The sequence below is a fragment of the Nicotiana tabacum genome, chromosome 14 (assembly GCF_000715075.1).
Source record: "Nicotiana tabacum cultivar K326 chromosome 14, ASM71507v2, whole genome shotgun sequence".
In the NCBI taxonomy this organism is placed as follows: domain Eukaryota; kingdom Viridiplantae; phylum Streptophyta; class Magnoliopsida; order Solanales; family Solanaceae; genus Nicotiana; species Nicotiana tabacum.
Window position 1 is genome coordinate 81,755,247 of NC_134093.1, and position 14,026 is coordinate 81,769,272.

The window sequence follows — 14,026 nt, forward strand, 5'->3', positions numbered from 1 at the left end:
CCTCTTTCCTTATTTGGAAACAATTTACCTTTATGCAATGATTTATAGCCACACAAAATATATGTGCCTCATTTTACACCACAAGTTCAAAAGTCTTCTCTATTTTTTTAAACTCCGTGCCCAGTCAAATGGATTCACATAAATTGAAACGGAGGGAGTATAAAATATGTGTATAATTATATATAATTATTGTACAATTTATATATATTGGCTAAAAAAATAAATAATAAATTAGACCGGCTATTTGTATAAAGATACCTAATTTCAACTACGAACCCGATGTTTTTTTATTGACAAGCAGGAGCCAGGTGGGCCCCTGGCCCAAAAACATGTGGCCGACACCGATGTAGAATTTTGGGCAAAGAGCAAAGCGTTTTGGGTTTCACTATCGGTTCTCTATAAATATCCCATCTATCAGATATTTTCAACTCCTTTTTATCTCCTCACGCTTCTCATTTTTTTGGAAGCGTATTTCTCTCTTTCTAGGTCTTGTAACCCTAGAGAAAAAGGGAGAAATCCTTGGAGGTGGAAATAATTTGTGTCCACTTATTTTTTCCTATTTAGTTTAAGTTTTTTTGCTATCAGATCGACATCGTCAGGTATTATTCTCTATCAATTTCTGATTTGTTTAATGTAATACTTCAGATCTGGATTAACTATATGATTTTTTTTTCATTCAATCGCTGTTATGTGTTATCAAATGATAATCTAGGGTTGATCAGCTTTTCTTTCTTTTTGGTTGATTGTTTGACCTCAAATTTGTGCCTTTTGAGCTGTCATTTAGGGTTAATGGTTACTGCTCCAGGCGATTGCAGACCTTTTGAATTAGTTTTCCTGCGTGTGATTCTAGACCTACATATGTGTTTTTCTCCTTCTGACTGGAAAAGGCTAGCTTGGACCAGCTTAGTTTTAATACTAATACTATGTTTTTTGTTTTTGTTTTTTTAGATGACATGTATATGCAAACAGTGATTGATGTAGGATTGAGAGATAGTTATTGAATGATAGTTCATGATTGTGGTAGTTCAGGAGGTTACTGGAGCAGTTTTCCTATTAGCATAAGAGAAAAGGAAAAAGAAAAAAAAGAAGTGATATAGGCTGTGTTAGGTGCACCCATGGGTGGCCTGGGTGGCCCAGTGGTCATTGAAGTGGGGTGGAGAGCTTGCCCAAGCTTTAGAACACCCAGTACTTGTGCTGGTGGGTGGTAGCAAGTACCCGGTAGAATAGTCGAGGTGCACGCAAGCTGGCTTGGACACCGTTGTGATAAAAAGAGGGATGTGTTTGGTGTGGAAGAATTTTCAATTTCCATGTTTGGTTGGTCAAAATATTCTGGAACACATTTTTCCTAGGAAAACAAGTTCCTTAAAAATTAGTAAAATGGCCACTTACCTAGTGGGAGTAGGGAAAACAAGTTCTATAAGTGGGAGTAGGGAAAACAAGTTCTATAAGTGGCATTACACGTGAGTGTCTCCCCCACCCCCAAATACCAGAAAATAAGTAAGAAAATTATTTATTCTCCAAGATAACATTTTGTTACCTTTTTCAAAAAAAAAAGATGACATTTTCCTTCATATCAAACACATCCATAAGCCTTAAAAGGTTAGGAAGAAACTATTTTGGCTCTTTAGTGCATCTCACGATGATATATAGCTGTCCTCCTGTCCAAGAGTTTTTTTGTTTAAATTTATACCAAGTTGTAGCTGTGATCTGTGTCTACAACTATTGAAGTGATTGAGTCATCTACTGTTGGATACTATTTTGTTCAACTAGGCATCTCTTTAATTGACATTTTGTTTGGCTGTAGCATGCTTGCTTTGCCTTGACTTAGATAACTACTACTACCACCACCTTTTTTCTAAGTTGTGGATGGTCAATGGTGATACAGCATAAAAGGAAGAAGCTTTTTTGTAGTCCTTTTTTTCAGCATGGTTGCTCATTTCTCTCCAAATTTACATTTCATAATTTTTGCACGCTGATGTTATATAAATCCAGTGGTCATTGGAGACTGAAGTTTGAGATGGCTGTTGTAACTGCATCTTCCGCTGGTCCAAGTTATGCACCAGAAGACCCTACCCTCCCCAAACCTTGGAAAGGCCTAGTTGATGGTACGACTGGATTCATCTACTTCTGGAATCCAGAGACCAACGATACCCAATATGAGAGGCCTGTTCCCTCTTCCCATGCAGTGTCTGCTCCAGCACATAAGTCATCTGTATTTGTAAGTTCATCTGTTGAAAAGCCTTCTCAAGGTCAACGCTATGATCCAGATGGTGGACACAACAGAGGTAGCAATAACAAGGTATCATGTGTGAAGGGAGATCAGTTATCTAGTTTTAATGTATCTCTGTCAGTTTAGTTCCTTCCTTCTCCATCTCTCTCTCTCTCTCTCTCTCTCTCTCTCTCTCCCATTCCCCTTTTTCTAAAAGAACATCTTTTTTTTCTGTATTCAGTTTGGACATAGATACGACAAATCGAATATGTTTAACTATTTTGTTGGTTTCTATTTTTTTTTGGGATTTTCATATTATCGTGTTCTTAAATCCATTTGACATCATTGACATTGATTAAAGAGAGATTGTCAATGGATATGTCATTTCTATGTGTGGGATCCTTTAAAATCTATCATTTATGTTATCATCAAAAAAACTAAGTATCAAGTGTTAATAATGAATTTTGGGATTGAATTATCGTATTATATTACATATGATTTTGAGCCTGTATATTGTACAAGGGATTCTAATTTGTGAAAAAGAGAAGGTGGTCTACGGCAACTCAAAAAGAGGTTGAAATATCTTTTAGTTTGCACTTTCCTTGTATCTCTGTCGAGACCAGTTTTCTCTTTCATTTTCTTTGTAGTCTTAGCTGAGAAATGCGCAAAGAAGTATTAGCATGTGGTTAAAATTAGGTTCAGTTCTTAGTTGAAAGGAAAAGAAAGATCTGTCCCCTTGCTTACTCTGATAAGCAATGGTTTATGCTGAATTGCCTAGAGGTTATGAAGGTTTTTATTTAAAAGAAAGAATCTGTTCTTAAGTAGTAATCTATGAGTAATGGTCAACACTAAATTGCTATAGAAACTTGAACTTTAGTAGTCGAATGTTATTTGAGTTTACCCGTCAGGTTCCCCCCTCTCTGGATTTGTTTCTTTATATTTATCTCTCTGGGTGCAAGTTTCTTTTTCTTATCTTTTTATTTATTTGGTAGATTGCAAGAAGCAGTTCTGATCATTTTCATGATGGAACATCTGTCCATGAAGGCTATGGTTCTCTAGGTGTAGGAAGTGACATATCTCAAGAATCCTACTGCCGCCGCAATGAAATCTCTGTTACGGTAAGAAACTAAGAAACTGTGCCTTCTTGATTTATATGAAGAACCATTTCATTTCTTTTTCACTTTTGGAATTTCACTTTTAAAACTCAAATGGGTGTTAACTTGATCTCTCGGAGGATGATTCGTGTTTGCTATGATTTCAATAATTGTGAAATAAGCCATTTCGATTTTTACATATTAGCATCTGTCTATTGGACTACCGGGGTTGCAAAATATATTTGGTGGTTTCCTGGAAAGGTAGTCAATAATTTTGGACTTTGCACATTTAACAATATGAATGAATTCGTGAAAATTTCAAATGTAATCTACTTAACATATAGTAATTGCATTTGTTTTTCTTATCATGTTTATTGAGATAGCACTGAAAGGTCAGACAGCATACTAAATATGGACTAGTGATGAGATGAGATTCTTATGTTAGTAAATACAAATTTTAGTTGTGAGTTAACCTTTGAAAAGCACCACCAATAGAACTATCAAAACAAAAGGCATAGGAATACCCCTCCATTATAGATATTAGATGCAAGTCTTCTACATCATATAAACCACAAAATAAAAATACAACACTGAATGTGAAGATTTGACTGAACATTACATCATACGGAAGGATCATAGATTAGAGTTTATTTGTCACTTGTTGAACATCATTATCATCATCATTAGTATCTAGCTCAACTACTTTTTGGTAGATAGCTGACAATTCATAGAATATGAATTGCGAAAGGCTCATAATGAAAACAGGTGAATGAATTGTTTCAAATTATTGTTCTTTTCATTACATTTTCAAAAAGAAGAAGCAGGTGAATGAACTGGAGAACGATCAGTCATGTGAAAGCAAATAAGGGAGCTAGCAGTGTCATTGCAGAGAATAGCATCCAGATTTCTAAAACTTGACATATTGCAATATGAAAGAAAAACTTGACAAATTCGCTCGATCAACCAGAAACTTTGGTACAACAGATTCCCTGCCTATAATTTGGCGCCGCGTGCCCTTTCCCATACTATGCTCTGCTCCACATCCAACACTATAAATTCTTTTTGTTTCAAAATGTTTTCTTATTGCATATGTGTGAGCTGCTACTATCTTTTGGTGAGAGTTGTATGGGTTTGGACAAAGTAAAAGGTTGTCTTATCACATTCTAGAGGGCAATTCTCCTCCATTATCATTAGGATGTTGCAGGGTTCGTATGACATGTTTCTGTATATTGAGCTATCTTCACTTGGCTACAGTTGCACCATGTCTGAATTATTTCATCTTTTTTACTACTACATCTTGGATGATTGAAGGTCTATAGTTTCTTGATTCGGTTTCTGTAACTCAGAACACAAGAAAAGCACAAGAAATGCAACTTCGACTGCCTTTTATTTTAGGGCCATCATCTTGAAGATGAAATTGTTTAGTCTCTTCTGTCTGGTATTATGTCTTGTGATTTTCCAGTTCTTTATTTGTCTTCTACCTGCTGTAGCATAAATCAGAACTCTAAGTGGCTATGTTCTCTATGTTCAATTGAAAGTTGTATTAGTCTAGCTTTTCAAAAGAGCTTCATCTTCATCTTTCATGTTAATTTTTCTTCCCTCCCCACCCCCAACCTTTGATACAAAATTGTCAGTCATACTCATGTTTGCATCATATTTGACAGGGAGGTGATGTTCCTGCACCTTTGACATCATTTGAAGCGACTGGGTTTCCTTCAGAGATTGTGAGGGAGGTATGAATAAACCCATTTCTATTTGTGTTTTAAAGGCTCCTTCAGGAGAACCTCTTATCAAAGAATTTACAGTAATAATCGAGTGTGTTCTTTCTAAATTTCAATGGTTGCTGGAGGTCCATCGTTGAGCTTCAGTACTCATCCATTTTCCCGTCTGTACTTTCACGCAGGTGCGATATTTGCTCCAAGGAGGAGCTAAATGTCGTACGCTGTTCAACCATCCTTTGGGGGCTTCCATGTATGTGGAGCACCCTTATTTGGTGGACCAAATTTTCTGAAGGCTTTCCGAATCATCCATGTTCGTGGCTGGGGCTGCTGTCGGTGATGATTCAGTCTGCCAACATGGTCCAAACTGAAGAAGAGGCGTCCTCCTGCTCTTGTTTGTATTAGCAAGTGTTGGCTGCCTACTTAAGGGGGATGATGCTTCTTCTTGTGTTGGCCATTCAGATTAGTCAAATAAGTGAAATGCTGAGTTCGTATATATGCTGAATGATGTTGCCAACATTTACAGATGCATCAAGCTGGGTTTTCGGCTCCTACTCCAATACAGGCACAATCCTGGCCCATTGCCCTTCAGGGCCGTGATATAGTGGCTATTGCGAAGACTGGGTCTGGCAAAACTCTGGGTTACTTGATGCCTGCCTTTGTTCATCTACAACATCGTCGCAAGAATCCTCAATTAGGCCCAACTATTTTGGTACTATCACCAACAAGAGAATTAGCCACGCAGATACAAGCTGAAGCAGTGAAGTTTGGGAAATCGTCAAGGATATCCTGCACGGTATGATGTTTTTGACTTGTGAGTGTAATAGTTTTGGTTCTATTACTCTCTCATAGTTTATGACTTTTTAAATATTTGGAATTGTTAACTTTTGTGACTTATTAGTACTTTTTATTTAGTTTCTAAATATGTTAATTTTATTTCGAAAAACTTGAAGATTCTATTTCTGAAGTTCCACAAAAAGTTAGGCAGTCTGACCCTTGTCCTCCGAATCGTGTCTCATAAAGTGGAACGGAGGGAGTACTAGAACTTTATTATCATTTTGAAGTACTGTTGCTTAGTCTGGCATCTATTTTATAATTAGAATATTTGCTATATGACTTGCGTTTTTGCAACACTCAAATGTAACAATGCTTTTCAGAGGACTTTGGTTCTGGTATATCCACCCTATAGAAATCTAAAACTCACAGGTTAAATATTGCATTCTCTGTTTTGAGCTGTGAATCATGTATTTTCTAAATTTTTTGCAGCTTATTCCAGCTGCATACTCACCTGCATATAGAATAGTAGAATAGTTGCTATTAGACAAATGCAAAGATGTTAATGTCAATTACATACGTTTGTTGATGAACTTGAAAAATTATGATCTTAATTTTGTTTGAAAACTAACTATGATTTATGTTCTGACGGTTAGTGTCTGTATGGAGGTGCACCAAAAGGTCCTCAACTACGGGAGCTGAGTAGGGGTGTAGATATTGTCGTCGCCACTCCTGGTCGTTTGAACGACATCTTGGAGATGAGAAGAGTTAGCCTTGGTCAAGTTTCTTACTTGGTGTTAGATGAAGCGGATCGTATGCTGGACATGGGATTTGAACCTCAGATAAGGAAGATTGTGAAGGAGGTGCCTGTGCAGAGGCAAACACTGATGTATACAGCTACATGGCCGAAGGGGGTTCGTAAGATTGCTGCTGATCTATTGGTTAATTCAGTTCAAGTTAATATTGGAAATGTTGATGAGCTTGTTGCAAACAAGTCTATCACGCAGGTGTGTTTCTTTATTATTTTCCTGGGCAATTTTCATTATTTAATATCTTTAAGTACTTCACTTCTCCTTATTGGAGAAGATGGCTGGGAGGTATGATAGTAGAATATAACTGAACAAAAAGAGGTATTGTAGTAGAATCTGTATTATATATGCCTAAGCATAAAAGCTGAACCTGGTGTGGTTACAATTAATTCAAGTAGTTGTCTCTTGCAGTACATTGAAGTCGTGCTGCCGATGGAGAAACAACGGCGAGTAGAACAAATCTTGAGATCCAAAGAACCAGGGTCAAAAATCATTATTTTCTGTTCAACAAAGAAAATGTGCGACCAACTATCTCGCAATCTTACTCGCAATTTTGGAGCAGCCGCAATTCATGGGGATAAATCTCAGGGTGAGAGGGATTATGTATTAAGCCAGTTTCGCACTGGCAGGTCTCCTGTGCTTGTGGCTACTGATGTTGCTGCGCGGGGTTTGGACATCAAAGATATCAGGTTGGTGCCGTTAAACATACTGTTTGATTATGCATTGCTCATGTGCTCTTCAATTCTGATGTCTAATTGGATAAGAAAGCGTTGGTCACTGTATTAGGTGTTGGATCGACATATGCTGTCCATTTTTATATGTAGTGGTGTTTTGACTGGATGTGTTGTTTAGAGGAAAAAAGTACTTTTTCATGCATAAGCTAAATTTGTATAACATACCAAAAGTACCCTTAATATCTAGTGGTATTCAATGTGCCACGGTATTAGGTGTTGGATTGACATATGCTGTCCATTTCTATATGTAGTGGTGTTTTGACTGGATGTGTTGTTTAGAGGGAAAAAAAAGTACATTTTCATGCATAAGCTAAATTTGTATAACATACCAAAAGTACCCTTAATATCTAGTGGTATTCAATGTGCCATGTTAATTTCTATAAGAGTATGTTAAGGAAAAATCACAAATGTTAAAATGACTTTCCTTGTATAGAAAGGTGGCTGTCTTTTAGGGATCGACAAAACAGTAATAGTGACAAAAAAGGAGTGAATGAAGTATTGTTTACCTACTGATTGCTTCGCCCTCCCCTCTTTAGTCCCTTTGGTGTGTCTTGGTGGTTTTTTTTTTTTCAAGTGATGTGTTAGTTTAGGGAGAGCATCAGCCAAAACTGTAACTATACACTTCCTTGATAACCAAGTCGGCGGTGAATGCATTGCCATGATTTGGATAATTAAGTAGACATTAGAAGTTGGCATTTACATTTTGGGTGTGTTTGGTGTGAAGTTCCAATTTTCCCATGTTTGGTTGGCTTAAATGTTTTGGAAAATATTTTCCTCGTGAACTCATTTTCTTCCAATTGGAGGAAAATGTTTTCCCGGAAAAACATTTTTCAAAACTCCTTCCCACCCTATTACCCATCCCCACCAACCTAACCCCAACACCCACCCACCCCCTCACCCTCCACCCCACCCTAAATAAAAATATTATTAACAATACTTTCTTTTCATAGAAAAAGTATTTTCTTTTCATGATGTAAAAAAAGTATTTTTTTTTTCATTTCAACAATTTGAGTATTTTCTTTTCATGATGTAGAAAAAGTATTTTCTTTTATTTCAATAAAATGGGTACTTTATTTTCATGTTGCAGAAAGAGTACTTTCTTTTTCAACCAAAAAAAGAGTGTTTTTTAAAGTTATGGAACACAAATTTTAATGTTATTTTTGCATAAAAAAGTAAAGCAGCATATTAGTTCCTTTGGGTTTGTATGAATTTTTAGAAGAATAATTAAATTCCTTGAAGAAAATAGAGTTCTAAAAACGTTGGGTATTTGGGGGAGGGAGGGGTGAGCAAGGAAACATGGGTACTTGGGGGAAAGGGGTGAGGAGAGTAGCATAAAAAAATATTTTCTGCTCTCTAACCAAACACTAGAAAATATTTTCCGGAAACCACTCACCAACCAAACAAGGAAAAAATAAAGTAATGAAATCACTCATTTTCCATTAAAACGTTTTCTAGGAAAACATTTTTCATGGAAAACATTTTCTTTCATACCAAACACACCCTCTGTCCTAGAAATTGAACTTGAGCCAAGCAGTCAAGTTTCTATCTACAGTTCTGCCTCTTAGTGTGGGATGTGAATAATCAGTAACTACTTTGGCCTTCCATAAGTACATACAGCTCCAACTTGGACCATGGTCTTGGACTAAGACCTAATAGTATATTGTGATGTAACCTACTCTTTTGATGTGCAATAAGCATAATATGTTTATGCATCCATATGCATATTCGTTTTTTTTAAAAGAAAAAATGAGTGGAGGGTTTTGGGGTAATGGTAGTTAATGAGAACATATTGTCACAGGGTGGTGATAAACTATGACTTCCCAACTGGAATAGAAGATTATGTCCACAGAATTGGTAGAACAGGCCGGGCAGGAGCATCTGGTCTGGCCTACACATTTTTCTCCGACCAGGATTCTAAGCATGCTTTAGATCTTGTTAAAGTTTTAGAAGGTGCAAATCAATGTGTGCCAACTGAGCTACGTGATATGGCTTCTCGCGGTGGTGGTATGGGAAGGGCTAGGAATCACTGGGGTTCTGGCCCAGGTGGACGTGGAGGACGTGGTGGACCCTATAATTCCAGCTATGTTGGACGGAATGGAGGACATGGTTATGACCGGGGATCACGTGACAGGTATTCAGCCATTCATAAGTTCCTCTGGATTTTCTTTTTCCCCTTTTTACTTGGTTTTGACTAGTTTCTAATCATGTAGTGACAGATATGGTCATGGTACCCACAATGCGGATGCTCCACGGAAGCGCAGTCGTAGCAGAAGCCCCAATATAGGTTCAGGATGGAGTGGTAAAAAGAGCCGGTTTACTGATTGATTTGATCAGGTTTCTCTTTGTAATAGTGAGCCATTTGCTAATGGATCTCATTTGGTTAGAAGAAGAGTAAGAAGGCATGGTCCGTTAGTAAGAATATACTGGGCTTCAGAGTGAACTAGAGGTGTATTGTTTTTTATTATATCTATGATATTTGTCCAGTTGGCTTCGGGATTAACTGAAAGAAAGAGGACCCTGTCTTCTGGTTAAACCATCAATAGTAGTACTTCATTCTGGCAATTTTTCTGAGCATGTTAGACTCTGTTCTTGAAAGAGACATGGTGCCTCAAATGTAGAAAAATGAAAATGTTACACGAGCGCACACAACAGTGGAAAAGTTTCAATGTATGTAAACGCAAACAGTGTTAACGTTGGTTTATAATTCTTATCGTGCATTACTCAACTCCTGTCCCTCCTGTTTCTCCTCGGTAAATTCTGTGTTTGGCACTTAATGCTGTTGTATTTGTGAAATTTGTTTGTTCTTTTCATGCGCAGGCGATTGCTATTGCACCTGCAACTGCCTAATGGTAACAGTGTTATTATTGCTACTGCTGTAATATTGATGGCATATATATAGAAGTGAAGTGTCATTTCTTTGATTCTGTACTAAATGAAAGTATTCGTACTGAAGTCTTCTGGCTCTTATTTTGAACAATAAAAAATTGGAACATGCATAGGAATCTGTACTTTTAATGCGAGCTTTAAAACAGGCAACTCTCGGTGAACTAGGAATTGTACTAAATGGGCAAGCACAAAATGCTCCTGATGTGAATGTGGAGCCGAAGTATCACTTAACTTATCCTCCAGTGAGTGCATTCTCAACTCACTACATCCTTTGTTATTGGACATCGCAGGCTGATGACATATTTCTTGTATATCGTTTCACACTGAGAAAAGTGATTGCACCTTCATCAATAAGAAGAATGGAAGCATAGGCTCCTATGCTGGTAGCATTTTTGGGGTGTAGGTCTAACCGCCTCAATTCTCTGTTTCTGGCATACTGTAGCATCAAAGTTTCTCGACCACTGGAGCTATAGTTATTAAACAAAATTTTGAGCCAGGTCTTGGGAGATCACAACTGCCTATAAAAATGTGACTTCCTTTAGGGATGTTGGTGTTTTCTTTGAGGGCAAAAGAGAAAGTGACGTCGTTGTTGCTTATCCATGTCGTATTTTTCTCATGAGGTTTCAAGAATAATATATCTTTTCATTTGGCTTGTAAAGGCCTATAACTCGTATCAATCACTTCTAAATGATTATATGCATTCAAATGTGTGATTTAACTGATAATCATGAAAGATTAAAGTTTAAATTCGCAAACGTGATAAAAAACCAAGTGCACATTTGCTGATCGAAGATAGGAATAGTGCAGTTGCGCAACAACTGGCGTGGCCACTACCTTTATAGAAGCAAAAAAAAGAAGGTGGTGGCCATGTATAACTCACATAATCAGTGACTCCTGTAAATGCTTACGTAAGCTAAATCTACTCCTAACAGTCCCACTTTCCAATAGAAGAAAAAGCTTCCCGTATTTGTCCCGATAAATTAGTTTCTTAACCTTTACGAGTGTTTCAATACCACCCTATACTAGTTCAGACTGATTTTTTTTAACCCTTTTAAGCCCTCTCCCAGACGCGCTGTGTATAACCACAAATGTGGGCATTTAATGCTTTTATGTAATCGTAAAATTAAAAATAAAAAGGAAAAAAATAATTTATCAGCTCTAATTAAAACCTCCCCCAAAAGGTAATATTTCCCTTTGCATCCAATTTTTCTTCTACCATATCTACCTCAAGAACCCTAATTTTCCCCCTACCAAATCAGCCATAACTATTGTTCAAGATTGGATTTTTGAAGGCAAAGGTAGGTAATTTACTTTGATTTGGGTAATTTTTCAGTCTGTTTCTACTCAAACTCCCCCCCCCCCCCTTTTTTTTTTTCTTTTGTTTGAAACCTACAGGGACGACTTCCAAATGCCTTCCAAAAAGTTGACTAGGATTTATATGAAAGAGGACGATCATGCATCTACTGAAGAAGTGCGATGTAATCATGGATATTTGCTGCCACCGTTAATCTTTTGGACCCTTAGAAATCCTGGTAGAAGGTATTGGGCTTGTCCATACTATGAGGTAATTTGAATTGATTAAGATTAATTAAGTTAATAATTGAACAACTGAATACTGAAATATAATTTTTATGGCTATTTATGATAAGGGTGCTCGAGCATGTGATTTTTGGCGTTGGAGGGATGGTGAAATTGACCCTAGATCAAAGCTTGTTATTCCTAAATTGAAGGAAGAGATCGGGATACTTGAGAGCCAAGTTGAAGATTTTGGAAAACTTGACAATCCGACGGCAACAAAGAAGGATGACATGAGATTGATAAGATATGCATTCAACTAGATTGCTTAGAAAATGAAGTTTAGAAGATGAAAGAAAGGGAGAAGAAATGGATGAGCAAAGCTGCTCGATCAAGGAAAAGGGAGAATGTTTTTTGGTTTATCATTTTATGTTGTGTTATTATCGACATTAGTACTAGGTTTCAAGTGTTGTATTTGAAGGATGATGAAATAAAGTTGCCATAGGCTCTTTGTTTTATACATTTGGTGTAATTGTTGAACATGGTTAGTATAGCATTAGTTGTATTGAATATTGGTGAATACCTTATATAAACAATTTTTGTTTTGTGGAATGAAGTTGGTGCTTGTTTGATTCTAAATTTTTTATGTTTATGCATTTTGAATTAGTAGAATTGCATGCAACAAGCAGACTAGAATTGTACATTGACGGAACATAGTAAACACAAATCTGTCCCAAAATTGCAGTCATTCCTGCTCATTCATTAGTAACCATAATAACAGTAGTATTGTTTCCAAACCATAGCAGTCACAATTGTCCAAAATATGTGCAATAACATAATTGCAGTCACAACTGCTAACACAAAAAGAGTACCTAAATATAGTCTAAGCTACATAACTATACAATATAAAAGTTTCAGACCAATTTGCCAAATACACATGATATTTCTAAAGTATCCAGGTATGTGTTGTGGAGCTTCCTTGACTCAACTGTGCAGCCTTGGATCTTGTCTGGATGATCTTCTTTCCTCTCATTTGCTGTAGTTGTCTTTGTGTCATAGCTGCTTTCCCTTTCCACTTCACTCCAGTTGATGGTGTGTGCCCAATATCTCTCCAGTGATCTCTGCTGAAGATATAACATTTCTGGGCCTACTAGAAGGCATTCCAGGCTGTTAAAGAAAGACAAAAACTGGTTAGTGTTAACACATTGTACCACTTAGCTTAGCTGTTCTATAAAACATGGTAAGACTTATATTATGGATTGTGAAGCCACTTTCTGTTTGCAGCACCCCCATTCCAACCATTTTGGGTCTTTTGTAGGGTCTTGCCACATTGGTGGAACCTTTTGGTCTACCCCTTCCTCTTCTAGTTTTTGGTGCTGCACTTGGTATAGAACTGCTTGGTGCTGCACTTGGTACAGAACTGACACTTGGTGCTGCACTTGATGCTGCATTAGAAGTTGAACTCTTGGTCTTATGTCACTGCCTCTTGTTATGTTCCATTTCATTATATGTTCTACATGTCATCTCCAGTCCTTTCCTAGGCAGTTTACCTGTTTTATTTTTAGTTTGCTCCTTTCTTCTTGCTTTCCTGGGTCTCTCTAGCATCTTTCTGACTTGTGGCATAATATACATATTTTGGAGTCTGGCCACATTGACATATCAAAAGCAGACTGAATGAAATGACCGTAGATTTTCATGTAAGTCTCTTTGGTATACCAGTGAGAAACATAGTTAATGGCCCCAACTTTTTAAAATGAAGGGCAGCCATAGCATGAGCACATGGTATGCCTTTTAGCATCCAAGCTCTGCAGCTGCATGTCATGGTTTATAAAGAAACCAAGTGTTTCAGATACTCAGTTTCCTTCACTTCATATAATGTGTCTCCATTCCATATAGTGTTACACTTCATTTACTTGGCAGCGTTTTCTTGTAAAACCTTCAATGCCATGGGTGAGATATTACAGATCCAGCTATTGGCAAATTCCCTCAATTGCCAAATTCTGTTCATCATTTTTACTCTTATTTCATCAAGCATTGTTATAATTGTCTTGTGTCTTGGCTCTAATATTCATGAGTTGAAACTTTCTGCCATATTGTTATTCACACTGTCATAATTGGTAAAGAACTGGAAGTATATCTTAGACTACCTTTCTTTGTTATACCGCAACAAGTCATCAATAATTATTTTACCACCTAATCTTTTCATGAAATCAAGATTCTTTTTCAACTCTGCCTAATAAGTACTTCTGGCACATCTCCAGAAATAATTTCTTCTTTCAATGCCTCT

General features: G+C 37.0%; 1 protein-coding gene and 1 long non-coding RNA gene across 3 annotated transcripts; both read left to right on the forward strand.

The window, feature by feature from the left end:
• The first annotated feature begins 361 nt into the window (after positions 1 to 361).
• LOC107823507 (ATP-dependent RNA helicase-like protein DB10) lies at positions 362 to 10,063 on the forward strand. 2 transcript variants are annotated; one of them, XM_075229708.1, is made up of 9 exons: positions 362 to 599; positions 1,993 to 2,299; positions 3,202 to 3,327; positions 4,968 to 5,036; positions 5,548 to 5,817; positions 6,452 to 6,802; positions 7,016 to 7,293; positions 9,137 to 9,469; positions 9,549 to 10,063. In XM_075229708.1, the coding sequence occupies exons 2-9, from the start codon at positions 2,018 to 2,020 to the stop codon at positions 9,661 to 9,663; spliced, it is 1,824 nt and encodes a 607-aa protein (XP_075085809.1). In that variant the 5' UTR covers positions 362 to 599; positions 1,993 to 2,017; the 3' UTR covers positions 9,664 to 10,063. The 2 variants fall into 2 exon arrangements, with proteins under 2 accessions (XP_075085809.1, XP_075085810.1); XM_075229709.1 differs by having other exon boundaries at positions 9,555 to 10,063.
• A 1,322-nt stretch (positions 10,064 to 11,385) lies between these two features.
• LOC107764073 (uncharacterized) lies at positions 11,386 to 12,332 on the forward strand. The gene is made up of 3 exons (XR_001643170.2): positions 11,386 to 11,522; positions 11,620 to 11,788; positions 11,874 to 12,332. It is a non-coding gene; the product is annotated as an uncharacterized LOC107764073 (long non-coding RNA).
• Positions 12,333 to 14,026: the final 1,694 nt, after the last annotated feature.